Source organism: Carettochelys insculpta, chromosome 9 (genome assembly GCF_033958435.1).
Source record: "Carettochelys insculpta isolate YL-2023 chromosome 9, ASM3395843v1, whole genome shotgun sequence".
NCBI lineage: Eukaryota > Metazoa > Chordata > Testudines > Carettochelyidae > Carettochelys > Carettochelys insculpta.
This window is the reverse complement of record NC_134145.1, coordinates 65,458,249-65,486,137: the sequence shown is the minus strand read 5'-3', so window position 1 is coordinate 65,486,137 and position 27,889 is coordinate 65,458,249. Positions and strand designations below refer to the sequence as shown.

Sequence of the window (27,889 nt, the reverse complement as noted above, 5' to 3'; positions counted from 1 at the left end):
AAAACCTCACATAATATTTTAAAAGCCATAAGACTACTTATTGGTTCCAGATCTGCTGGAAAAAGTGAATGCAGCCTCTCTCCTGCTGTGGAGTTTCTTTGGGGATTTCTTTTAGTGAACCTTCCACTACAAAGCATTCTTGCTGCAATACAAACCCTTCCCTGCATGAAATGATACTGTGTATTAACAGGCATGTTAGTCTTGTGGATTGAGCCAAAACACAATTAAGTACATCAAGCTTTTTAAGAAATAAGTATCAGTATTTTCAAATTTACCAAAGAGCTTAATTTAAACTCTCAAAAAGAAGAAACTTCAGTTCCAGTGTTGAGTCTCTTAGCACTGCACAGTGAGGTTAAAATGCTTTCTGTGGATGAAAGATACGAGACTGTGAAAGTGATGAGGTTCCTGTCCTCCCTCCGCTCTCTTTCCAATCACTTTTAACTTCTCAAGACTCCACATTAGCCATCCTTCTTCAAATCTGGAGTCACTTTTTTAATCTCTTTTTTTTTCCCCCATCATTCTCTCCCATGCCCACACCCAGGCTCCTGTCAGCCTTTATTGGCTCTTCCACAGTGCTGTCTCTGTGCTCTGTTCTGACTGCCAGAATGTTGGTCCATGCCTTGATGCTCTCCTGCCTTGAGTCCTGATTTGCAGATTCCAAGTCCAGGAGGAGCTAGCTGACTACCTGTGTAACACAGGCCATTGGACTGCCCTGAATCAGATCCTTTCTAACTTAGAGCAGATCTTCCAGAAAAAACATCCACTCTTGATTTTAAAAATTAACTGCAATGAAGAATCTACTACCACCTGTTCAGATATTTAATTACTTGCCATTGGGTTGTTTTTTTGTTTTTTTTTTCAGGGGGGGTTGTTTGTTTGATTTTTATTAATATGTGCCCTTCCAGTTTATCTAGTTTGAGATTCCAGCCACTGGATCGTTTTTAACCATCTGCTAAATTGAAGAGCCCAAAGGATTTAACTCACTGCTTGTGGTTAAGCCCATAGTTAAGTCTGTATTTAATTGTAAGTGCTGTACTGAATCAGAATGCATTTCAGACATGTTAATATGCTTTGCTGACCTGGACCCTTAATTACTGCAAATTTATCCTCAACCTGCCCACCTCCACCTTCCCTGTTTGCAGTTTATCCAGAATGCAATTGATGAAGCAACCTTCCTTTTCTGATGCTTTGCTCCTGCTCTCCCTGAACTGCTTGTCTTCTGTTTATTTTCTACATAAGAGTTTGCTCATATTGTTGGTGAGCACAGCTCTGCCTCAGTTTACATTACTCTTCTCTTCCCGTCACCATCTATGATTCACACAATCTTCCTAGCTAGTTACTTTCTTTGTTTCCTTGCCCCACTCTCCTTTCCCCCATTCTTTCATGCAGTCCTTTTTCCCTTGGAATAGGGAAAGCTCAATGATTTTCATGAGCATTTGAGGGCCATTCCAACTGCTTATAGAAATGCTTCATAGCATTTGAGAATCATTATTGTCTAATTTGATGTTGGCATTTGCTAATCACTTCTAAGCATGTGCATGAAACAGATTATTTAAATGAAAACTTGCTTTTGAACAGTTCAGTGACTACTTAATGGGGAATTGAGCCTTTCTTTGCTTGCCTATAAATCCAGGCACCTCAGCTGCAGGATCAGCTAATTACTTGACTTTATCTTAAGCAGCTTTAACAGTGATTTCAGAAATCTCTAATAAAAATCTAGTTCTTTGGAGCAATGAGTAGGTAGGTAGTAGTAGTAGTAGGCATCCTTCAGTCTATGTAGACTATGGATCGCGCCCTTGATAGTTCCATTTGGGATCATTATTTGCAGCATCGACTGTGACTGTGAAGGCCCACACGAGAGTGACAGTCCTTGCTGCACCTGTTGCATGTGTAGTGGGTGTCTGGCAGGTCCTTACTGTGCTTTCTGTGGGCTCACTTCTCCTCTGCTAGCTGTCTGATCCTCATCTCACCCTTCTGAAGGCCCTTGCATAGTTCCTGCCTCCATCTGCTGCGACCGTCTGCGAGTTCCTCCTAGCTGTCCAGCTCGATGTCTACCTCCCTGAGGTCCCTCTTGCGAATATCTTTGTAGCACAACTGGGGGCGTCCAGGAGGTCTTTTGCCAGAGGCTAGCTCGCCATACAGGATGTATTTTGGGATCCTTCCATCATTCATCCTGTGGATGTGGCCAAGCCAGCAGAACTGCCACTGCCTGAGGAGGGTGTGCATGATTGGGATTCTAGCTTGCTCAAGGACGGCAGTGTTGGGCATTCTGTCCTTCCACGACATTCCTGAGGCAGCGCAAGTGGAAGACGTTCAGCCTCTTTTCCTGGCGGGCGTACAGGGTCCAAGACTCGCTGCCATAAAGGAGGGTGCTGAGAATGCAGGCTCTGTAGACCTGCATTTTGGTGTGGGAGTACAACTTGATGTTACTGCACACTCTCTTGCTGAGTCTGGACAGAGTTGTGGCTGCTTTTCCAATCCACCTATTTAGCTCAGTCTCCAGTGACACGGTGTCAGTGATGGTGGACCCGAGGTAAATGAACTCGTGGACAACCTCTAACGAATAGTTGTCAGTGCTGATTGATGGAGGTTCAGCAACGTCCTGACCAGGTACGTTTATCTTCTTTAGGCTGATGGAAAGCCCGAAGTCCTTGCATGCTTTGGAGAACTGATCCAGCAGTTTCTGAAGCTGGTCTTCTGTGTGTGAACGTAAGAATGGCCATACTGGGTCAGACCAAAGGTCCATCTAGCCCAGTATCCTGTCTGCCAACAGTAGCCAATGCCAGGTGCCCCAGAGGAGGTGAACCGAAGACAATGATCGAGCGATTTGTCTCCTGCCATCCATCTCCCACCTTCGACAAAAGGCTAGGCACCATACCTTACTCCTTGCTAATAGCCGTATTTGGACCTAACCTCCAAATATTTATCAAGCTCTCTTTTAAACTCTGTTAGAGTCCTGACCTTCACAGCATCCTCTGGTAAGGAGTTCCACAGGTTGACTGTGCGCTGTGTGAAGAAAAACTTTCTTTTGTTAGTTTTGAACCTGCTACCCATTAATTTCATTTGGTGTCCTCTAGTTCTTATAGTATGGGAACAAGTAAATAACTTTTCTGTATTCACTTTCTCCACACCATTCATGATTTTATATACCTCTATCATATCGCCCCTCAGTCTCCTCTTTTCTAGACTGAAGAATCCCAGTCTCTCTAGCCTCTCCTCATATGGGACCCATTCCAAACCCTTAATCATTTTCATTGCCCTTTTCTGAACCTTTTCTAACGCCAATATATCTTTTTTTTCAGCTGAGGAGACCACATCTGCACGCAGTACTCAAGATGTGGGCGTACCATAGTTTTATATAGGGGAAATAAGATATTCTTCATCTTATTTTCTATCCCTTTTTTAATTATTACTCCTACAGCAGTGTCATCTGCGAACAGCATATCTCTGATGGGGACTTCCCGCACCTTTAGACTTAGCTTTTAGCCTTGCAAGATTAAACAGTTTCCTATCAGATCTAAGCCGTGTCTACACGTGCACGCTACTTCAAAGTAGCGGCACTAACTTCAAAATAGTGCCCGTCATGGCTACACGTGTTGGGCGCTATTTCGATGTTAACATCGACGTTAGGTGGCGAGACGTCAAAGCCGCTAACCCCATGAGGGGATGGGAATAGCGCCCTACTTCGACATTCAGCATCGAAGTAGGGACCGTGTAGTCGTTGCGCGTCCCACAACATCAAAATTGCAGGGTGCTCCATGGCGGCCATCAGCTGAGGGGTTGAGAAACGCTCTCTCCAGCCCCTCAACTCAATGGTGGCCGCGTGGAGCGGCCCCTTAAAGGTCCCCTCCCCCTCCCTTTCCTGTGCAGGAAGCTGAGAGAACGTGCAGGCGGCAGCCCAGACACGCGGCCAGCCTGCACATCTCACAGCCAGCACAGACAGCCACCCCAGCTGTGATGGCTGCCCGGCAGCCCCCCCAGCGCCCCCAGGGCACCCCCCCAAGGGGAGCCAGGGCAGCCAGGGCTCCCAGGCTGGTAGCCAGGCCGGGACGCGGCAGCGGGGCCCCTCCTGGACGGAGGCCAAGCTTCAGGACCTGCTGGGGCTCTGGAGCGAGGAGGAGGTGCTCCAGGTAATGGGGAGCAAGAGGCAGAACGCGGATGCGTTCGCTTGGCTGGCCGAGGGCCTGGCCGCCCGGGGTCACCCTGCCCGCACTCCGGACCGTGTCCGGAGTAAAGTGAAAGAGCTGCGGCAGGGTTACGCCCGGGCCCGGGATGCGGCCGGCCGATCTGGGGCCGCCCCCGTCACTTGCCCCTTTTACAGGGAGCTCAGGGACATCCTGGGCCCCCGGCATACCTCTTCCCCTCCGGCCACTCTTGACACCTTGGCTGAGGAGCCCCAGCAGGCCCCGGAGGCGGAGTACGCCCCGGAGGTAAGCCCCGCCCCCCTGGAGCCCACCCCCGGGGCACCAGAGCAGGAGGAGGAGGATGAGGGGGACTCCTCCTCCACTGAGACGGGGCTACAGATCCTCCTCCCATCCCGGAGCAGCAGCCGGGCGTCCGCCCCCCGGGTGTCCCCCGACCGTGGGAGTGGACCTACAGGTATGTACCCCCCGGTGTACACCCCCGGGGTTGAGGGGCAGGGGTAATAGATATGTGGCCAGGGCCCTCCACATGCCCGGATGGCCGTGGCCCCAAGGACAGCAGTGCCATGTCCCTCACAGGAGTGCATCAGCCCCTGCCCCGCCCCCCCGCCCCCAGCACGACAGTGCCATGCCCCATCCCCGGGGCAGGGGGGAGGGGAACCTCTAGGGTCCGCCGGGAGGAGGGGTGGGACACCCCACAGCAGCAGCAGCAGTCGCAGCAGCATGTGATGGAGTGGGGGGAGTGCAAATGCGAGACTCAGGCTAGATATGAGCAACAAGCTGAATAGCTGCCAGGGGCAAAGGATGATCCTGGGGCTACAACTGGCAGGTTACACCTCTGCCCTGAACAAAGAGGAGGGAAGAGCCGAGCTGGCTTTGAATCGGGGGTGGGGGGTCGCAGGTAGAGGCTAGGGGAAGGGAGAGCTGTAAGGCAGGCAGCCTGAGGAGGGGGAAAGCTACACCCCAGAGGGGCACCCCTTGGGGTCTTCTCCCCAGGACGGGTTGGAAGGAGTGTCTCTGACTGCTGTAGTGTCACTTCTGGGAGAAACTGGGCATCTGTGGCCTAAGAAACCTTTCCTGTCAGACCCTGCTGAGTGAAGTGAGAGTCACTCCCGCCGGGGGACGGGGTGCAGGGCAGGGGGACCCGTGAACCCCATCACAGCAGCATCTCCCAGGGACGGGGATGGGGAACCTGCAGCACAGGGGTCGGGGGACAAGGGCCACGGCTCGGGGCCCACACTAATGCCTCTCTCCACTCTTCTTCCCCGCTCCTGTGTTCCGCAGCTGCACCATCAGAAGGACCGGAGAGCGCCGGCGAGGCTTCAGTGGTCCCGGAAACCCCTCCGGGGCCATCGCTCCAGGCCAGCCCCTCGGCGGAGGACCGACCGGCCCCACAGCGGGCAAGACGGCAGACCCAGCACCACCACCACCCGACGGCGACGGACCCCCAGCTGCTGGCCATCCATCGTCGGCAGCTGGAGGTCGCGGAGCAGCGCCTGCGGGTGGAGCAACGCCGCCTCCACCTCCAGGAGCGGGCGCTGGCCTGGCGCCAAGAGGCATGGGGGGGGCCTACATGGACACGTTCAACCGCCTAGTGGACTACCTGGCCCCCCATGCCGCGCCAGCCGCCGCTGCGCCCACCCTGAGTGCTCCACCCACCGCACCACCCGCTGCTCCGCTCGTCGCCGTGCTGGCCGCCGTCGCCCCGCCACCGAGGGCCGGACTGCCGAGGGAGACCTGGGGCCAGCTGAGATTCGCCGGACGTATCTTCTGGTCCGCCCGGCCCCCAGCCAGCCCCACACAGGGCTGCGGCCAAGGCGGGGCTCCCGGCCGCCCACCCCCAGTGCCGGACTATAGGGGCATGGGGCCCAGGACGTGCCCCCCCCCCCCGTATATAGTTTGGACTTATTTATTTGTGCCCCCCGTTTGCCCCGTCCCCCCCCATGTAAATAGTTCTCCCCTTCCTTGCAATCCCTGGGTTTTTTTGTAAATATATGCATACTTTTTTATTATTCACTTATAATAGAAGTTCTTGTATATAGTTTGGTATTAGTTAAAACAACAGTTAAAAGAAAACCAGTTTGATTTTACAAACAAGTGCGTGCTTTTATTTGTCCAGGAAAAGTTGGGGGGGGTGTGCTGTTGGGTGCTCCGTGGTGTGGGCGTAGGGGCAGGGAGTGTTGTGGAGGAAGTGGGGGGGCGCAGTGGGGGGCCTGGCAGAGTTCACCCCGCGGCCTCATCGAAGTGGGCCCGCAGGGCCTCCCGGACCCGGGTCCCTTTGGGGTCCACCTGGCGACTGGGGGCAGCGGGGGCTGCACGTCAGCCCTGCCGGCCTCCACAGCCCAGCCCTGAAAAAAGGCCTCCCCCTTGCTCTCGACGAGGTTGTGGAGGGCTCTGCATACACCCACAATCTGGGGGATGTTGGTGGGGCCCGCATCGAGGCAGGTGAGGAGACATCTCCAGCACCCTTTGAGGCGGCCAAATGAGCGCTTCACCACCTGGCGCGCGTGGTTCAGGCGCTGGTTGAAGCGTTTCTGGCTGGCAGAGAGATGGCCCGTGTACGGGTGCATGAGCCAGGGCCGGAGGGGGTATGCCGCATCTGCGATGACACAGAGAGGCATGGTGGTGTCCCCCACAGGGATCTCCCGCTGGGGGATGTAGGTCCCCACCTCCAGCCGGCGGCACAGGCCCGAGTTCCGGAAAACCCGGGCGTCGTGGGTGCTACCAGGCCAGCCCACATAAACGTTCTGGAAATGGCCCCGGCTGTCCACCAAGGCCTGGAGGACCACTGAGTGGTAGCCCTTGCGGTTTATGTAGCGTCCTCCACTGTGTTGCGGGGTGCGGATGGGGATGTGAGTCCCATCCAGAGCCCCGAAGCAATTGGGGAAGCCTAGCATGGCAAAGCCCACGATGATGGCATCTGGGTCCCCCAGCCTCATGAGCCTGTGGAGGAGCATGGCGTTGATGGCCCGCATGACCTGCAGGGGAAGCACATGGGAGAGCACCAATGAGGGGTGAGCAGGGTGTGCGTGGCCCTGCCCTGCCCGGGCCCCCCTGCCCTGCAAGGGCTGCCTTCCCCCCCCTCTCCCCTTGGGTCCCCTTACCTCCATGAGGACAGCCCCGACGGTGGCCTTGCTGATGCCAAACTGCTGTCCCATGGATCGGTAGCTGTCTGGAGTGGCCAGCTTCCAGACAGCAATGCCGACCCATTTCTCCACGGGGAGGGCACGCCGCATGGCGGTGTCCTGGTGCCTGAGTGCAGGGGTGAGCCACTGGCACAGCTCCATAAATGTCTGCCGGCTCATCCTAAAGTTCCTGAGCCAGCGGTCGTCGTCCCATTCCTCAAGCACCAGCCGCTCCCACCAGTCAGTGCTGGTGGGGTAGCTCCACAGGCGGCGGCGTGTGAGGTGGGGGGCGGGTCAGGGTGCTGCCGGGTTGGGGGTTGAGTCCTGCTCTCCTGCGGGCCGCTCCTCCTCCGGTGTGGCAAGGAGGTGCTCAGCTGCCTCCCGCATGGCATGGAGCAGGGCAAGCCCTGCTCCTGCAGGGGCGGCTGGGTGGACCTCTGGCGGCGGCGGCTGCTGCTGCTGCTGCTGCTGCTGCTGCTGCTGCTGGGGGTCCATGACTGCGTCGCCCGAGGTCTGCGTGCCTATGGCTCTTCAGACCACGTGCTGTGCAGGCTGTGTGTGTCTGGGAGAGGCCCTTTAAGGGAGCGGCTAGCTGTTGCCCCGGAAGCGCTAGTCCGCCCTGTGACCCTGTCTGCAGCTGTGCCTGGCACCCCTATTTCGATGTGTGCTACTTTGGCGTGTAGACATTCCCTCGCAGCGCCTATTTCGATGTGGTGCTGCGCAACGTCGATGTTGAACATCGACGTTGCCAGCCCTGGAGGACGTGTAGACGTTATTCATCGAAATAGGCTACTTCGAAGTAGGCTTCACGTGTAGACGTAGCTCTTGTGTGCAAAAAGATGCCCTCTGTTGAAGATCCAAAGGCATTTTTCAGGAGGAGTGTGAAGAAGATCCAGAACAACGTTGGAGCAAGGAAGCATCCTTGTTTGACACCGCTTCTGATGCTGAAAACATCCGATAATGTGCCGTCATATTGGATGGTTCCTCTCATGTCTTTGTGGAAAGACTGGGTCATCTTGAGTAGCCGTGGTGGACAGCCTATCTTGTGGAGCAGTTTGAACGGTCCATCCTTGCTGACCAAGTCGAAGGCCTTGGTCAGGTCGATGAAGGCAATATAGAGTGGCTTCCTCTGCTCCCTGCATTTCTCCTGCAGCTGTCTGAGAGAGAAGACCATGTCAACGGTAGATCTTTCTGCACCGAATCCACGCTGGGATTCGGGATACACCCTCTCAGCAATCTTCTGGAGTCTGCCGAGGATGACGCGAGCGAACAGTTTACCAGTGATGCTTAGGAGGGAGATTCCACGGTAATTGTTGCAGTCGCTTCTGTCTCGTTTGTTCTTAGACAAGGTTACAATGTTAGCATAGCACATATCCTGTGGAACCTCTCTCTCTCTCCAGCACAGGCACAGTGGCTCGTGTAGGGGTTCCAGGAGTGTGTCCGTGGCACACTTGATTACCTCTGGTGGTATACCAACCTGGCCTGGGGCCTTTCCTACCACAGTGCTGTTGATGGCTTTCTTCAGTTCGTCCACAGTTGGTACCTGATCCAGTTCGTCCATTACTGGTAGGAGGTCGATGACATTGAGGGACGTATCAATCACAATGTTCTCGCGTGAGTACAGCTCAGAGTAGTGCTCGACCCAGTGCTCCATCTGTTTGGCTTTGTCAGTGATGACTTCATCAGATTTGGATTTCAGAGGTGCCATCTTGTTCTGGATGGGTCCTAATGCCTTCTTGATGCCCTCGTACATTCCCCTGAGATTACCAGAGTCAGCACTGGTCTGGATGCTGCTGCATAGCTTGAGCTAGTAGTTGTTGGCACGGCACCTGGCTGTCTGCTGTACTGTCTTTCTGGCTGCTCTGAGTGCTTGCAGGGTACTCCGGCTCGATAAGCGTTTGTGCTCCAGGAGTGCAGCGCACTTCTTTTCGATGGCTGGAATCATCTCACCGGAGTTAGCTTCGAATGAGTCGTTTGTGTTTCTAGCTCTTCTTCCAAACACCGACAAGGCTGTGTTGTAAATTGTATCCCTCAGATGCTGCCATCTGGATGTCACATAGGCACCCCCAGGGCTCCTGTGCAGATTCTCTTTGAGGGTCTCTCTGAACTTTTCGGCTCTTTCTGAGTTGGCTGTCTTTCTGGCATCAATGCGGGGCCTTCCACTTAGTTTAGAGTGGTACAGCTTCTTGGCAATCACCTTGAGTTTGGAGCAAACTAGCGAGCGATCTGTATCGCAGTCGGCACTATGATAGCTGCGTGTCAGAAGGACGTTTTTGAGGTTCTCACGTCTAGCGATGACCACGTCTAGTTGATGCCAGTTTTTCAAGTGTGGGTGTCTCCATGACACTCTGTGCTGTGGCTTGGTTTGGAAGAATGTGTTTGTGATGCACAGATTGTGGCATGTGCAGAGGTCAAGAAGACGCTGTCCATTTTCATTCATTTTTCCCCACACCAAAGTGGCCTAAGCAGGAAGGCCATGAGTCACAATTGGCTCCAACTCTTGCATTGAAGTCACCCAAAACGTACAGTTGTTCGCGAGCAGGTATTTGCGGTATGGCAGCACTAAGCACGTCATAGAACTTGTCTTTTACTTCCGGTGTGGCATACAGGGTTGGAGCGTAAGCGCTGATCAGGTGGACAGGACCGGCGCAAGTTTGAAGTATGACCTGAAGGAGTCTTTCTGATCCGCCCATGACTAATTTTACCATTTGTAGAAGGGTGTTTCTGATGGCAAAGCCAACACCATGCTCCCTGGGTTCTTCCTGGGCTTTACCCTGCCAGAAAAAGGTGTAGTCCTTTTCCTTTAGAGATCCCGAATCTGCGAGTTGCGTCTCTTGCAGAGCATCAGTGTCAACTTGGAGCCTCTTCAGTTCCTCATTGATGACAGCGGTCTTTCGGGTGTTGCTGATGTCCTGAAGATCTTCAGTCAAACCGGTCAGCATGGTCCGCACATTCCAGCAAGCAAGCTTAAAACTTTGATGGTTTCCTTTTCTTGTTGATTTTCTCATTGGGTTGCCTGGTTCTCAAATTTCATTCACTTGTCAGGTTTGGGAACCTTAAGCCTCATGCACCCAGTGAGGCAGGTGAACTGTGGTGGGACAGTACCCTACTGGGTGGGGGCTGCCCAGCTTGAGGCGGGTGGTGACTGTCCAGTGAGATGCGATGATCTCTCCTGCCATCGAAGGCAGCCCCTGGCGCTCGTTCTCTGTGCCAGTCGAGCAAGAGCTTATAACCTGTATCTGTCACCTCCCGTGTTGGTTCATTTGGAGCAATGAATACATTTGCAAATCCATCTGCTCAGACCCCTTTGCTCCTGTTAGAACGTGGCACTGTATAATATGTCCTGTTAGTGTTGCTGATGTTGCAGCATTGTTAATGCTGTTAGTGTTGCTGTTCTTCAAATGCTTGCTCATGTCATTTCTGTTGTGGGTGTTTGAACACCCATGTGCAAGGTTATTTGAGATGTTTGCTTTACTGGCATCCATAGGGCTGGCTGTAGTGTTGTCTGGAGTGCCATTCTCTGGTGGTGGTGTACTGGGACTGCCATCCCTGTGCCTTCTTAGTTCATTCTTACCTGTTTAGATGGTTCTTCTTTGTTGTTTAGTGTAGTGATTAGTTAGCTGTTAAGTGCTTAGTAATAGAGTCCTGTCCTGTTTGGCCTGTATCAGGGCATGCCCTACTTCCCAGGTTGTAAGCCATGTTCTGAGTGCTGCTGGCTGATGCCCATCAGTGATCCTCATGAGAGGAGTTTGAAGTGTCTGAGGGAGTCCTACGGAAAAGACAAATGCAGTTTCATCGCTGAACGCAGAAAGAACTAGACATTTGATTGAGGGCTGTCCTTATGGAGTCTGCTCTGCACTTGTCTTTGGACTCCATGCTTGCTACCTTGACATCTGCATGCAGTGCACCACCAGCACCAGGATGTGCCTGGCACAGTTCCCCTTCACGGTTACCAAAGAATTAGTCTGAGTTGAGAAGGCACTTCCACTGCACACATATGCCTGACATTGTTAAGTCACATGAAAGCATGGACATATGCTGTCCAGCATGTACAACTCTGCCTCAGACTCTGACTGCTTTGACTGTCATTGGTCAGGTCCTAATGGACAACACAGCCATGGTCTTCTAAATGAGCAGACTGAGAGGCTGTAAGTTGCCTGCTCTCTGTCAGGAGCACTAAAGCGCTGGAACATCAGTCTGCAGCATAACCGGTAATGCAAATGTGACCTTGCCAGTACGCTTACTCTGCTGCCAGTACTCGTACAAATACTTCCCTTCTCTGCTTTTTCCAATTCCGTTTTATCTTTTGTTGAAATAGGATGATCAGAATTGCACGTAGCATTCAAGATCTGTATGTATCATGGATGTACGTAGTGGCATATTTTCTGTTTTAATACTTATCCCTTTCCTAATGAGTGTTAACATTTTTAGCTTTTTTTGACTGCTGTGCACACTGAGCGTATGTTTTAAGAGAACTGTCCATGTTGACACCAAGGTTTCTTTTTTGAGAGGTAACAGATAATTTAGACCTCATTATTTCTTACATATACTTGGCATTTTCCCAGTGCATGTGCATATACAATACATACTTTGCATTTATCATCTGCCATTTTATTATCCAGTCATGGGGTTGTCAGATCCCTTTGTAACTCTTCATAGTCCACTTTGTATTTAACTATTTTAAGTAATCTTGCATTGTCTGCAATTTTTGCTAATTCACATATACGTAAACATACTACATGTTTTGCTAACTTCCATATTTTGGATCTTTTCTTAAATATGCTGAATTGTGGAGTAACTTTGACTCAAAGTAGACATTCAGAACATGTCAAAACGTGACCACTAGCATTAACTGTTCAACCATATATTAAAGAACTATGTACTATGTTGTATGTCTTGTATATTTGCTTTTTAAAAGAAGTCCAAAGTAAGTGTCAGAAAGTTTTCTCCTAAATAATTTTTACCACACTTATAACTAGTCTCACATGATCCTCTCATCTTCAAAGTTACTTAGAAAATTCAATCACTTTACAAACTGAAGTTAGCATTTCAAAGTAATCCTACAAATATTTTTCTGAGCAAACTTTAAGACCTTAACACATGATCTCTGGCATCTCCTTAACCACATGCTTACTTACATAATGTGATGGGAAGGTCCCGTAGATAACTGGAACTAAGCTACCCAGGGAATTATTTTGGATAATGCTGGGTTTACAATATAATGGGAACTATCCCATGGGGGAAAAAAATGGGACAGTACTTATGTTATTGTCATAGGGCTTGTAACATGGCAAGTTTTCTGGACAGGATGTGAATATTTCACTTAAATTATTATGACTGGAATTTTCAGCAGAGGACATCAGGTTCACAAAGTTTACAAAAGGGGAAGAGATAATTCAGGTCCCTGTATAATAATTTGGATTGACTCTAAGGAGAAGGCACGCCTTCCTTCAAAGGATCTGTTGCTTCTTTTTGCTTCAGTAACAAGAATGGCTTGATAGTGGCTGCTGCTTTGTGGCTGGAGGTTTAGTCATGGCAAGCATTTAATCTATTCCTGGATGGATTTTGAATGCAATTTGTTCTTTTATAGCTAAGAGCACATTTAATACTATTCAGTAGTTCTCCATGAAAGACCCTTTACCTTCTATGAGAAATTAAAATGTGTGGTGAACCAGAAAGCAAAGAAGGATATGTTGATTTTGATGGGTGACTTCAACGTGAAAATTGGAAGCACAAGTACAGGCAGAAAACAGAGCATAGGAAAAGAAGGCCTAGGCAACATGCAGCAAATTAACAGCAGTAGACCTACAAAAGAAGAAATTAGAAAAGCCATTGCTCATCTGAAAAAAGGAAAAGCACCTGGTCCACACAATATCCCCACAGAAGCAATCAAGCAGGTAGTGAGACATCAGTCAACATGATGTATAATCTATTTAGGAAAATTTGGGACACCTGAAGAGATCTCACAAGAGTGGAAATGTGGCTACCTTATCAAGCTTCCAAACAAAGGCAACCCAAAGGAATGCAAGAACTGGAGGTGCATCATGTTACTGTCTATTCCAGGAAAAATGTTCAGTGGGATTCTCTTGGAGAGAATAAAGATAGAAATTATAGACAGCTCAGAAGAGAAGAGGCCAGCTTCCGAAGTGAGAGATCATGTACTGACCAAATAGGAACTCTGAGTGATCATAGAACAGTCACTTGAGTGGAACTTGCCCCATATGTAACTTTTGTGGACTTTGAAAAAGCCTTTGACAGCATTGATAGAGACACTTGGTTGAAACTGCTGCAACACCATGGCATCCCATCTAAAATTGACCTAATTCATTCAAGATATGAATCCTTGACATGCCAAGTTATTTACAATTGTGTCTTGACAGAATCCTTCAGCATACTGTCAGGAGAGCGACAAGGGTGCCTATTGTCACCTTTCCTGTTCTTGATCACAATGGACTGGATTATGAACAGGATGGCAGATGACCATCAACAAGGCATTCAGTGGACACTAGAGGATGTTGATTTTGCTGATGATGTCACCTCCTTTCAAACCAACATGAAAGCAATAAAGAAAAGGTTACAACACTAGACAAAACTGCCTCAGTGACAGAACTGAACATTAATAAGGGAAAGACCAAGATAATGAGGATCAATCAGTCCAACAACACCACCATCACCCTGGGAGGGGATGACCTGGAAGATGTGGAGCAGTTCACCTACTTGTGGAGTATTATGAGCATAGATGAACAGATAAGGATATCAATGCCAGCATAGGGAAAGCAACAGCTGCATTCAAGAGTTCACAAATATCTGCAAAGACAAAACTGCAGGTCTTCAACACAAACGTGAAGAGTGTGCTCTTGTATGGATTCAAGACCTGGTACACTAAAAAGTCTTCAAATCACAAGCTACAGACATTCTTAAACAGATGCCTGAGGTACATCCTTCACATCAAATGGCAAGACTTCATCACAAATAAGGAGCTTTGGAACAGAGCAAGACAAGAATCAGTTGACACTGAAATCAAGAGAAGAAAGTGGGGATGGCTGAGCCACACTCTCAGAAAACTATCATCCAGCGCAGTTCATCAAGCTCTCACATGGAACCTGCAAGGAAAACACAAAAGAGGAAGATCTTGGACAAGGTTGAGAAGGTCTACTGAGACTGAAGGACAGTTACTGGGGTGCTCCTGGAGCCAGCTTGAAGTTTTGTCCCAAGACAGAGTGAAGTGGAGGAGGCTTGTAAATTTGTAGATGACCTCTTGTTCCCGTGGGGTACAAGGGTTTAGTAGTAGTAGTAGTAGTACTGCATTTGCCTTTTTCCAGTTGTCTGTGACCGCCTTTTCCAGTTGTCTGTGACCACCTCTTTTTGCTGTCATTTTTTTAAAGTTAATGGCCAATGGCTCTGCAGTCATCTCCACCTACTCTCTCAGCACCCAGGGACTTGTGCATATCCAGCTTTTCTAAATAGTCCTTAATCTGTTCTTTCACCACTGAGTTTTGCTCTCCTCCCCATATTGTGCTGTCTAGTTCATCATCTTTCAGTAGGTCCCCATCTCCATTCAGTAAGGGTGCCCTTCTCCATTCAGTAAGGGTCCCATGCGTTCTCTGACCACCTTCTTGTTGCTAACATGCAAGTAGATACCCTTGATACCTTTGTAAACAACAAATTTGTGCATTATTAGGGTGTTGGAGTATTCTGCAGGTAGATATGCACTCCAGAAGGGTAAAAATAGGTTAAATAACACACATTTTGTTGTGACTTATTGAAAGATTTCTTACGTTTTAATTGTGTGTCTTCATAATAAAGAAAGAACACAATTCCCATTCCTAGGCTACATGGAGGAGAATCTCAATGGAAGACTTCTTAAGGCAGGGGCAGCAATCTAACTCCATATAAAGCTATTGTGGACAAGCTATTTTTGTCTTGAACAAGATGTTTCCAGGTCAGCTTAGGTCTCAAATTTATATTATTTCATTAAATTGGTGACCAAAAAGGTTGGGGGGTTGATTTTATTCCAATAAAAACATCATGAAGTGTCAGATTGAGGTGTGAAGTGAGAAGGTGCTGAAATGTTGATAAAGAGAAGCAAGGCTGCCATTCTGAACCTCCTTGGCATTGTTGTTTGTTCTCAGTTTTCTTTTTTTCTGTTCAGCTTGTTAGTCCCTCTGTTAGCAAATCATTTTGTTTTTTTTCTTTTCCTCTCTCCCTTTTTCAGTAAATGGCCTTCGTGTAAATGAGAATCAATGCTGAGTTTGGAGGGATAAATTCTTAGCCATATAGGTTTATAAACCAACCTTGGAGGGCAATAAGAAGGAACTTCTCTTGCAAATCAGTGCAGGTTTGTTGCCTGCAAACCCTAGAGTTTATTTACCAGTGCATTGGTTAGTCTATTAGTCCAGGTTTGTGGGTGGTTTTTTTATTTTTTTATTTTTTTTGGTATGCCAAGAAGTTCAAGTTTTCTAAAATGGTATTCCAAGGAGACTGGTAGAAAGCTCATCATTTGAGTTAATGTTACTATTTACAAATTTTCCTGATGTTGAGCCTACATTTTCTTTTAATTTCATTCTGTTGTTCTTCATTCTCTGCCTCAGATATCACTGATGTGGAAAATAGCTGTTGCTATTGTGCTGGGTCTCAGGCTTTGCCTTGGTGTGGTTCATCAGGGTTCTGCCTTTGCCCCTAAACTTGCATGATACTAGTGCCCTGGACGGGGAGCCAAGAGGAGCCTGGGAGAGACCTAGGTCTGCCCCCTTCAGCTTCTCAGGTTTTATCTCAGCCCTCTGTGCTGGGGGAGTGCCTCTCCCCTGCTTGGGCAGGGTCTTCTTTCCCCAGGTACTCTGATCCTCTGGGCAAAGTGCACAGCTCTTAACCACAGCTCTTCTTCCTTCCTTTTGTCTGACTGAAGCAGCGGTTCTTATAAGGTCTTGGGTAGGGGCTTAATTGGCCCCAGGTGCTCTAATTAACCTGTAGTAGTGTCTATTTACAGGGAATAAGGCTCTGATCATCTTGGTGTTTGTATACCTTTTGGCTATCACCCTTCTGCTGCTTTCTGGCCCTGCTGTATCACATCATGCACACTCCTGTCTGCTTGATGCTCATACCTGTAGCTGATACTTGTGTCTTGTCTTAGTCAAGATTTTTAAAAGCTGTACACATCAAGTTCTTTACTTTCATAAATTGGCTCCTAATAATCATGTGCTGTTCAAGCACTGCAGTTATCCTCCAGTCGTGTATATGAGTACCAGTTTCTGTCAAAGAAATATGAAATAGTACAGATCAAGAAAGAAAAGAAATTGGGACTTATAATTCTTTCATTCCCTCTGTGATCTAGTTCTTTGTATGTCCTGATAAGAGACGAGGTGCTATAGTGGTGAACACATTAGGAACTTTTACATACATGTGGTCAGTTGGCTGAAAATAAAGTAACTGAGCAGAAATTATGGATGAGATGATCAATGTGCAAGTAGGTTAGAATTCCCTATTTTAACTAGACTGCTTGATCCCCCTCTAGGTTAACACCCTGAGAAGACAGCAGCGCATGATCAAAAACCGGGAGTCAGCCTGCCAGTCACGCAGGAAGAAGAAGGAATATATGTTGGGGCTGGAGGTCAGGCTGAAGGCTGCCTTATTGGAGAATGAACAGCTCAAGAGGGAGAATGGCACACTGAAGAAGCAGCTGGATGAATTGGTGTTAGAGGTAAGAAGTGTCTGTGGAAGGACAAAAATCTGTACAGTAAACCCTTGAGTTAACAGACCCTAATATAATGGACTTTGGAACCCAAACCCCTCAAATAAATGCCAGAGAATCACCATAGCCGCTGCTGGGGCTGAAGGAGCTGCTGGAGCTGGAGGGGCCATGAGAGCTGGTGGGGGGGCCCTGCAGTGGGGTGTAGGAATTCTCCTCCCCCAACCATGTGTGGGTGGAGCATGTTGGCACCCAGCTGCCACTGCCAGCAGTGGCACTGAATAGCACCCATGGTGTCAGAGGCTGCTGCCCACTGGCAGGCTGGAGGCAGCCACGCTCTACCTTTGCTCGGAGCTGGGGCTGGAGGAGCCGCAGCACTGAGAGCTGCAGGAGGTGGAAGGAGCCATGCCAGCATTCAGCTCCTTTCCTGGTAACTGGGGGAGAGAGATGAAGGTGAGGGGGAAAAATAGGGCAGGAGGGGGAGGGGAATGGAAGGAAGGGGGTCAAAGGACAGGAGTGAGTGATGGGCTGGGAAGGTCAGTGCATCATCATACAGTATAACCATTAGGATATAACAGACTTTCTGCATTAATGGACAACCCTTCCCCCACCCCCCACATTAGTCCCTTAAATTGAGGGTTTACCATATCGTGCTTTGTTTAGAATAAATGGTGCACAGGGATCATAATGGCATGTGCTAACACCTGAGAGCTGTAGAGATAGCTGTTATGGACTTTTGTTTGCTATAAGTTGATATTAGTCTCCCTGCCAGTACTCCTAGATTCATCATTTCTGAACTACATTGGTTTACTTACCAGGCTAATCACCATTTTTAATAACACTGGTAATTAACAATTAATTGTTAATTCAGAGGAAACTCCACACTAAAATAAGGAGTATCAGAGGGGTAGCCATGTTAGTCTGAATCTGCGAAGACAAGAAGTCCTGTGGCACCTTATAGACAGATATATTGAAGCATAAACTTTTGTGGGCAAAGACCCACTTCATCAAATGCACTCACTAAAGTAAGTCATGAGTGTCTCTCATGTACTTATGTGCCCTCCATGCCCTCCTTCAGTATTGTTGGCACAGGACCATAGATAAATGCTTGAAGGGGTCCACTGATCTTTTGGCTTTCCTATATAATGCAGGCCAAAGAACTTTTGCAGAATAATTCCTAGAGCATATTTTTTTTTTTCAGAAAATCATCCAGTCTTGATTTATTTTAAAATTGTCACCCCACCACTATGTTCTTTTTTTTTTTTTAATTCTTCTTTCCATTTACGACCAGAAAGGTGTTCCTGTCTTTCAAGCAATAATTACAGCAGATGAAAGCCAATTGACATAATCCTAGTCCTAGTCTTTGTTCTTGCTGGCATGGAACAAGGGAGAAATATTTTGCAGTACAGTTTCAGGACTGCAGATTTCTTTGGCATAGTTCCCAAATGTTAACCCTGCTGCATCATTCTTATACAGCAAACCTTTGAAATGCATAATTTTGAGTTGCATTTAACTCACATTAACACGAATTAGTGCAACTCAAAATCCTGCTCCCCTGGCCCAACTCCCTGCATGGCCCCGGTTCAACATCTCCCCGCTTGCTGTGGCCTGGCTCACCCCCCCACCCCACCCCACCCCACCCCACCCCACCCCACGCAGCTCCGGCTTACCACCACTGCGTGTGTTTCTGGCTCAGGCTCTCCTCTCCTCTCCTCTTCCCTCCCCCGCCCCCGCCCCTGCCATGCATGGCTCCAGCTCAACTCCACCCCACTGCAGCCCTACACCACCCCAGGCTTAACTGCCCTGCCCCCTTCCCGTGGCCTTGACCCACCGCCAGGCTTAACCCTCCCTAGCTGCCCCCCACCCACCCCAGGACTTACGTTTCAAAAGCAGCTCCAGGTACTCCTGGTGCTTCCCCAGCTGCAGAACTTGCATTCCACCAGGGGAAAAGCCACCTTCCCCCTCCCCCTGACTTACGCAAAGTTCGAGTTATGTGAGAGTGCATGGGAATGGACCCCTTGCATAACTCAAGGGACTACAGCACTTCCCTTTAGCAACTGTCTGCAGAGAAGAGATTATTCCAGAGACCCCCTTAAACACCTCATTCTCCAGCTGGAGTGTCCCTGTCAGAGTAAGCCCTTAAAAGGGGACTGAAAGAGGATCTGAAAAAGTTAAGTGTTAGGCTGGCTATTGTCGTGTTTAAATGATGTGTGAAGATGGCCTGGTAGATTCTCCCTTTGCTCTCAATATTTTCACTTTAAAAATTATTCAGGCTTGTCTTCTCTTTGGGCTTTATGCAGCTTATTCCTGAAGGACAAAGTGTTGTGCACTGAGAGCTCTTAAATGTAAGAGCTAAAGTAGTTGAATTTTCAATCAAGGAGCTTTTCTTGTTTTGATTGACAGGCATTTGAGCTACATAAAGCTGTTTAAAAATAATTTGCTCTTCAATTAAAAGTGAGAATGAGAGGAAGAGTAGACCAATGGGCAATATGCTATCTGAGATTTGGTTGAAACGGGTTCCTGGCTCTGCCAGAGGCTGCCTGATGGCATTGGGGAAGTAACTTTCAACCTCACCTTTCCACCTGTACAATGGAGATAATAGGACGACTTTGTTTCACATTGTTGGGGGAGGATTAATATATTAAACTGAAATACTCAGATACTGTGGTGATGGGAGACAGAAAATGTATTAGTTTCAGTTTCTTTTTGCTGTAGATCTACTGGTTCTGTGGTTGTCCATAGAAAGTTTAGGTAGATGGGACTTAATTGAGTGTAGAAAAGGGACTAGATTTGTTTTTAAATAGACTTGGCTGAGTTAATGCATTTTTAAGAAATCAGGGGAAATTCATTTTTTACTCTGCGGTGGTACACTCTGCTAGCCATCTGTAATATGGTTTCAAACCCTCACACTGTGTGTGCTCTGTCTCCCTGTTTAGAACCAGAATCTTAAAATCCCATCTCCAAAGAGAAGAGCTGTGTGTGTGATGGTGATACTGGCCTTTGTAATGTTGAACTGTGGCCCACTCAGGTAAGCTGTCTTCAAGCTCACTTCCTGTGTCCTCTGTCCACAACAGTAGAATTAATTCTTAGTTTGGCTCTGTAGCCTTGATTCTCTCCATTCCCTGGATAGTTAATACAGTCTGAGGGTGGGAAGTCATGGCTCAGATCACAGGGTTTTTTCCCTTCTTCCAATGGTTCACATGTTACCACAGAGAGCAAAAGAGTGAGCTATACCTTCAGGGTATAATAAAAAAGGAACTGAGACATAAACTCTTGTGTTAAAAGTTTGATATTAGACACGAGCAGCTCTCAGAATCCGACAAGAACAGGGCTGATAGTGAAGAAATATGCATTTCTACGACATACTAGTCACAGTGTATTCATGCAAAGACACCCCCCATATTAAGTGGTACCACCACATTTTGATACTAAGGATGGTACAACAAGATTATTTAAGGATAATGGAAATATGATAAGTTAAGGTCAGGTTGACAGTATGTAATTGAGATGTTTTGAATGAACCGATAAGAACAAGTAATGGGTGATAACTAAGCACAGCGGGGGGTAATAACTATGTTAGAGGGGCTGTACTAACTTGTTTATATTAGGGTATAAAGAGAGATTTTAGAGCATGGGTGTCCAACCTTTTGGCTTGCCTGGACCGCATTGAGTGAAGAGGAATTCTCTTGGGCCGCATATAAAATATATAATATAGTTAATGTATATAAATCACATAATAATGTTAAAAGTTTACGATCTTGTGGGGCTGCATTACTAGCTGTCCAGGGCCGCGTGCGGCCTGTGAGCCACAGGTTGGACACTCCTGTTTTAGAGGGAATCACTCTTTTGATCCGCTTTATTGTGTGTGGATGCACTCTATTGAAAGAAGTTCTTCTGGAAAAGATCTTAGAGAGAGGCTTCTTTGAAAGATCTCAGTAGCGTTGATGTAGCCCTAGAGTGAGACTATCCTTGAAAGAGAGACAGTTTTCTCTGCTGTGTTATGTCACACTGAGGCTTTGGACAGGGCACATGCTCTCCCTCAGTGTAGGCCAAACACTTGTTTTGACTCCTTTGTTTGGTGTTCAGTGAGCTGGTACCTGTTCTGCCAGCATCACAGCATGATCTTGTATAAGAATTTTTTTTTAAAGTCTTTAAGGAAAATACTCCTGCGAAAAATTGTGAGTTCAAGCAGCATGCACCAATGTTTGGAGATATTGTCTGCTAAATTTGTTCCACTGCTAATGGAAAGGGTGTTTTTTTGGGTGTTCCCAATAGCATATAAATAAAGGGTGCTCCTACAGGCTGTGTTTTCATGATAGGGAAATATGGTCTCCCTATCTATTACCCATTTTAAAACCGCCCTCCCTTTTTTTTCTTCCTGTGACTAAATGGATCACATCATCTTGAATGATTACTTAGATCATGGGCTAACACCTTCTGCTACACAATCTCTTTAGTTTTGGATTTAGCTGTGACACACTTAGGCTATGTTTGCGCTGCGGGCCATACAATAGCACAGCTGTACAGTCTCCTTTGTAGCCGTTCAGTGCTGAAGGGAGAAAGCTCTCTTGCTGTCATAATTAAACCACTCACAGCGACTGGCTGTTTGCACCACTGATGTTGTCGGTGAACCTTTGTTCAGTTGGTGTGGTTTTTTTTGCACCCCTGACTGACATGTTTTGCTGACAAAAGTATTAGTGTGGACATAACCTTAATATCTTTCCCAGACCTGAAGATGAGCTCTGTGTGGCTCAAAAAGTTGTCTTTCTCCAACAGATGTTTGTTCAATAAAAGACATGTCATCCCTTAGGCCAGGTCTATATTAGAGGATAAAATACAATTTTAGATATGCAAATCCAGCTAGAAGAATCACGTAGCTGTTGTTGGCATATTTAAAATAGATTTTTGCTGCCATCCCCACAGTGGGAGGTCAACGGGAGAAGCACTCGCATTAACTTCCCTTACTCCTCATGACTGCCAAGAGTACCGTGGTTGACAGAGGCACCATCACAGATCAATTTAACGCAGCCCCGCTAGGTGCCCTAAATCAACCCCCCAGGAGACTGATTGCCAGCGCATAAATGTAGGTTTACCCTTAGTCTCACTAATAACCTGGGACCTACAAAGTTGCAATAACAATACATAAGATAATGGGTAGCATAAGCCTGGTAAGGTAATGAATAAATGCTGTACAGATTGTGTGTGAACCAAGGATGCTGTACCGCTACTGGTTTCTGTAAAGGGGCCAAGCTACCCCCAAAATGTGCGACAGAATGTGTAGTAAATGCAATGGAATGTGTTGTGTATATAAAAGAAGTAATTTACTTTATAACTTTGAATGACTGGTATGCCCTGCCAGGAATCCTCCTTTGACACTTAGCGTAACCAGTGTCAGTTACACTTTGAGGTTACCCAAGCTTGACCCTAAGGATCATAAATTGTTTGCAAATCACAGTTTTAAAAGCAAAAATAGTGACCATATTTACATCTTTCTTGACTGACTTAATAGAAACGTATTGTGGTTTGAGTTCACTAGGGAAAAACACCCGCAGTTGATTACTTTTTTCCTCACCCTGCAGTTGTAGGGAACACAAGGTAGTACTTTGGGTGCCTCTTCTAGGAGGGGATCTTAATCTCTGCTGATGTTGCTCTGAAGTGGCTCAGCAGATGGGGCTCTCATCAGGAGATTAGCAAGCCAGAACTGGATAGAGAGAACTACTGGCATTCTGGCAGATTTGTTGGGAAGGAAACAACTTTGGGTATTTCCAAGCATTGTCAATTGATCATTCATCCTGTTAGAGGGAAAAACCCAGTGCATATTCAGAGATTATCCCACCCTGAGAGAACTTTTATAGCAGAGCTTGTTTGTTGGTATGATATCATTGTTGGCTTGAGTGTGAAAGTTACTATGCAGCTTAAAAGTCAGCGTTCAAAAATCTAAATGTACAAGATTTGGTGAGCCAGGTTTAGAGATGAAAGCCAATTAAAGTTGGCAAAACTGGCTTTCCACATTTGTCAAGCTGACATACAAACTAGAGGAATAAAATATTGCTAAATATCAGGTGCTGTAGCATGCCTGGAGAACTAATCTTTACAGAGACAAGGCAGTGATATTCTTTTCCACTCTAAAGACGAGTCTGTACAAGATAACTGAGTCTCCTGTCTTTCTTTCTTTGTATTTAGTTCCATATGTTCAAACATGGCCCAAAGGTCAGCCAGCTCAGTGCCCAAATGTAGCCAGTAACTGCACAGTCCTGGCTAGGATGGTTTAGTTGGGGTTGGAGTAGATGATTCCTGATGTCTGTCTTCTACGGTTTTATGATACATGGGTGTGGTGGTGGTGGTATCTTAAGTAGTAGAAGACCTTTGGATATATCCCTTTATGATGCCTATGTGAGCTCTAATATTTGTAAGAAATATGTGAGAAGAATGCATTTTATATGTTCTTCTTAGGGGAATTAGACTGGGGAGGGATAGTTCAGTGGTTAGAGCACTGGCCTTATAAACCCAGACCAATGTTCAATCATTGAGGGGGCCTTTCAAGAGTCTGGGGCAAGTTAGATTAAAATCTGTCAGGGATGGTGATAGGTCCTACTGTGAGGGCAGGGGACTGGACGCGATGACCCCTCAAGGTCCTTTCCAGTTCTGTGATAAGACTTGTTTTGAACTTTAAATACAAAAATGTTACCTGCATATGAATGGATAATCATATTCAGTAAATCATAATCTTTCTAACGATCCTTTACATGAGCTATCTTGCATAAAGTATATCTGTTATGTCATACTTGTAGCATAAGCATGTTTTATTTTCATAAAGGATATGGAACATAACGTCACTATATGTATTTTTGAATTTCAGTGTGTTTGAAAGGGATACCAGTGGAACTGAACCCATTGTGAGCCATAAGCACCGCAACAGAAATCTTTTGGAGTTCTCAGCCAGCCAGCTCAATGCAGCTCAGCAAATGCATGATAACATCATTCCCCAGAGAAGGACGAGGTGAGATGAATATATGTAAAGTTTAAAAGTACTGGCTGTTCATCATGCGTTGGACTTTAGTGTCCCTGTACATCATGAGCCAGAGTTAAATGAGCATAGTTAGGGCAAAAACGTGCACCTGACAAAGCAGGTCTTTGCTCATGAAAGCTTATGCTCCAAAAAATCTGTTAGTCTGTGAGGTGCCATGGGACTTCTTGTTGTTTTTGCAGATGCAGATTCACATGACTATCCCTCTGATAACTGTTATGGCATTTAAGCCTAAAAATGGCATGCTTTGAAAGCTGATTCCTCTTGTACTGTAGTTATGGGATTTGTCAAGATTCTTCTTTCAAGGTTGAGTCTTGGTGAACTGAGATATAAAAATGAGCCAAACCCTGAATCAGACAAATCTGCCTTTGCATTGCCTGGTGAGGGAGAGAGCTGCGTGAGCACTCATGCCTCCTCCAATCAGGACTAAGGTGCATGCTTTTCATATGCAGCTCCATCAGGCCACGTCTGATCCCATTCTGGTGTTGAACAGGTCAAGTGACAGTCCAACACTGGACTTGCATACATTCAAAAGCAGCTCCTGGTCTCTTCCAACATAGTAAGCAAGATGTTGATGCTTGCGTTCCATGTATGGGGCTGTGATGGGGTGAACAAACACCAGACTGCAAAGCAGGGGCTTAGGAAACATCTCTGGGCTCGCATGGCCCCACCCATTTGTACCTGCAGGGCCTGCACAAGCTGGAGTCAAGGTTTTAACAAGAGAAGCAGAGCAGTTCAGAGCAGGCAGGCAGTGGAAGGGCAGAGGTAGCTGCTGTGAAGGGAGAGCATTGCTCTGGAGTGCCTTGCCTGAGGTCTGACCACACAGATCAGACTCTCTGCCTAGTGCAGGGATCAGCAACCTTTCTGAGGCAGAGCACTGAAATTTGAGCTTTTGACCTCTGTGTATGGTCTGAGTGCCAGTGATACTTTTTAAAGTCACTAAAAATCCTTCTTACAACAGCTTAATAAATAAGTAAAGATGCAGAGCTTTACCATTTAGTGTGATCCTTGGCCTTGCTTTTGCCTTGGTGAGTTCTCCATTGTGGCAGGGTGGGTGTGGAGCACCTGGGGAGAGGCTGTGGTGTGGTTGTGTGAGCATGAAGCAGAGTAACAGTGGCACGAGCTCCCAGGTGCATAGTGGGGAGGAGGAGTGGAGCTGAACTTCCACCTCACGTGCCACAGAAAATGGGCTCGAATGCCACTCTTGGCATGTGTGCTGGGGTTGCTGACCCCTTGGCTGGAGCAGTGCTTCTCAACCTTTTTTTTATAAAGTTCCTCTTTAAAAAATTAGAAATAACCCGAGTACCTACAATTTTCAGAAACACAATTTTTCTACCATTTCAACCCATTTGTTTAAACAACTTAACCATAACTAGTTGGTTGGAAGAAATTGCCTGTAGGCAATAAACTTGCCATTGTACTTAAGACTGTGCAAAAATATCTTTTTTTTTTAAAGTGAACATACAGTAAGTCCAATTTTTTTAATTAATAAAAAAGACTGAGAAACATTAGTTACCCTCTGGAAGAGCTGTGTGTACCACCAGGGTACACACATCCCTGGTTGAGAACCACTGACCTAGAGTATGGGTTGCCAGGTTCTGTCTCACTAGAGCAAAGAGCAGGCCACTTGACCAGAGGCTTCTCTGCACACTGGCCATAGAAGGCTGTGTCTTTGGGTAGGAAATCTGTAGAGCTGTGCTTTGGACTGTGTCCCTTTCTTTCGTGTTGCATTTTAAAACTTGAAATCAATTGGAAATGTGGTTACAATATGCACGTGAAAGAGATACTGTCTGTGGGCTCCTGCCAGTTGGCCTGGATGGCCTACAGTGCAGATTTAGATAGCCCCTGCTTCAATATTTTCCACTTCTTCATGGGAAAAACTCATTTTCCTTCCCCAGCCGTGCAGTGTGTCACTGCCAAGAGCCTGTACACTGGAGTCAAGCTTCACCCAGGTTCACTACTCCACGTACATGCACAATGCTATAGAAGCAAAGCAATTGCTGTGGGCTGCAGGTTTACATGTGGTGAATGGTGTCGGTGAATCTGATCAGAATGGTAATTTATCATTGTATTTGTATCACAGTAACACCTAGGAACCCTGGTCATAGAGTCAGGACCCCACTGTACTGGGCACAGAACACAAACAATTCCAGCCCTGTGGAGATAACTGTCTTAGATTTATGATTAAACTGCTAACATTTGGCTTATTTATGTGAACACTACAGATTTTTTGGCTTAAGGAGAAAATTTTGTTTCTGGCCTGCAGCCCAAGATACTGCTGATATGTTTCCATGTGTTGTGCCTACAAAAATCATGAGGACATAGGGAGTAAAATACTGAGTTACTGGGCACAAATTGTTACCTTCTATAAGAAGAATCTGTTGTAGCAACAGTAATCTGTTCATTGGCTCTTATTGCCCCATGGTGATTCATGTTCACTGGGCAGGGCTGCAGGAACTTGGCAAGAAATTTTAAGGTATTTTTGATGTCTCTATTTCCAGGTATGAACGTTCTGTTTCTGATAACAAAGCCTTAATGGTAGTAACAGAAGATCCATTGTTGTATATTTCTCCACCACCCTGTCAGCCTCTGATCAACCGGACTGAATCTCTCAGGTCGGCAATCATTGATTTCCCAGTGCCTGTCTTCTAATTTGTAATTGTTGTGTGAATTCTGCATAGAGGAAGAGACCAGGAAACCCTTGATTTTTATGGACCCCGATTTGGCAGACTTTGGGAACAACAGACATCTGTCACGCCCTCTGCCTCTGGATGTTCCCAAAGCCTGCTTAACTGAGGCCTTAAAATCCTAAATCCTGCCCCCCCGCCTCCTCCCACAAAAGTAAGGTATTTACCCAAGCCCCTGGAGCCACCATCATCACAGCCACCACGTGCTTCTCCCACCAGGTGTGGGGCATGTATGCGGGCTGACAGCATTTGAGGATGCGCCCCACCTTTGATGAGAGGAATGGGCTGCAGGCTGGCTCAGGCAGCTCCTCAAGTGCCAGCAGTTCCAACTCCAGTGGTAGTGGTCTGAGTCCATGGTGCCTTTTTTTTTTGGAGGGTGGGGGGCTGGGGCTGGGGAAGCCTGAAGGGGTGTGTGGGCAGTAAACCATTGGCTGTAACGCATTTTCAGGTTTAACAGAGACCCCTTGCCCCATTAGTACATTAAATCAAGATTTTACTGTACTTTCTTTGTCTTGCTGGAAGAACTAGAATTCTGTGGCTTCTGAAGGCATGAATTAATCACTGAATGGTTTTTCTTTTTTCCCTGCTTTACTCTGTTAAGTTTAATTGAGCATTTCATCCACGTTTTGTTCTTGTGGGTAGCCTTGGGATTTAAATTCTCAATCCCCTTTTGTTTTCAGGATTTGTTTAATTAAATATAGGATCCTCTCTAGCTGGAAAAGTCTAGTCCAATATTAATATGTAGCAGATATTTAGCTATGAATTCTCTTAGAAATTGTGACTAGTAATCATGTCCCAGTGTTTAAAAGGAACACAATATAAAATGTTAAGGTGAAAAAAAACCCAATCATTAAATCACAAGAATTTTAAAGTGAATTGGTAAAATGCTGCTCGAAACCCAAGACCTTTTGACTCCTTTTTTTAAAGACATGCCCAATTTAATGTTGCATTTACAGGTTAAATCATGAACTTCGAGGGTGGGTTCATAGGCATGAAGTAGAAAGGACAAGGTCCAGGAGGATGTCTAATAACCAGCAGCAGAAAACACAAGTTGTCCAGGTAGGTTTGTACTGTTGAATCAATAACAATATAAGTTAACTGCTGGCAACATGATTGACTTTCCTGAAACACTGCTCATTCTCCCAGGCTTTTGTGTGAAGTAAAATGGATTGAATGTGGAAAGAAATCTGCAGGCTCGTAGAACAAGGGGTTAACACGCTGAT

At 47.0% G+C, this 27,889-nt stretch overlaps 2 protein-coding genes across 4 annotated transcripts in view; both read left to right on the top strand.

Annotated features, from left to right (window-relative positions):
• ATF6 (activating transcription factor 6) overlaps positions 1 to 27,889 on the top strand; it is a 153,503-nt gene that overhangs the window by 34,304 nt on the left and 91,310 nt on the right. For all 3 annotated transcript variants that reach the window (XM_075002222.1, XM_075002223.1, XM_075002221.1), the window contains exons 8-12: positions 16,779 to 16,964; positions 19,889 to 19,980; positions 23,812 to 23,952; positions 26,481 to 26,594; positions 27,623 to 27,725. In XM_075002222.1, the coding sequence (XP_074858323.1) occupies positions 16,779 to 16,964; positions 19,889 to 19,980; positions 23,812 to 23,952; positions 26,481 to 26,594; positions 27,623 to 27,725 (636 nt within the window). The remainder of the gene's footprint in view (positions 1 to 16,778; positions 16,965 to 19,888; positions 19,981 to 23,811; positions 23,953 to 26,480; positions 26,595 to 27,622; positions 27,726 to 27,889) is intronic.
• Positions 27 to 6,156, top strand: LOC142017411 (uncharacterized). Its single transcript, XM_075002225.1, has 2 exons — positions 27 to 4,599; positions 5,427 to 6,156. Exons 1-2 carry the CDS (start codon positions 4,134 to 4,136, stop codon positions 5,735 to 5,737), a joined length of 777 nt encoding a protein of 258 aa, XP_074858326.1. The 5' UTR covers positions 27 to 4,133; the 3' UTR covers positions 5,738 to 6,156.

Coding starts and splice junctions, on each gene's coding strand:
- LOC142017411 (XM_075002225.1), top strand. CDS start 4,134: ATGGGGAGCAAGAGGCAGAACGCGGATGCGTTCGCTTGGCTGGCCGAG. Junction 4,600..5,426: donor CCGTGGGAGTGGACCTACAG/GTATGTACCCCC, acceptor TGTGTTCCGCAG/CTGCACCATCAGAAGGACCG.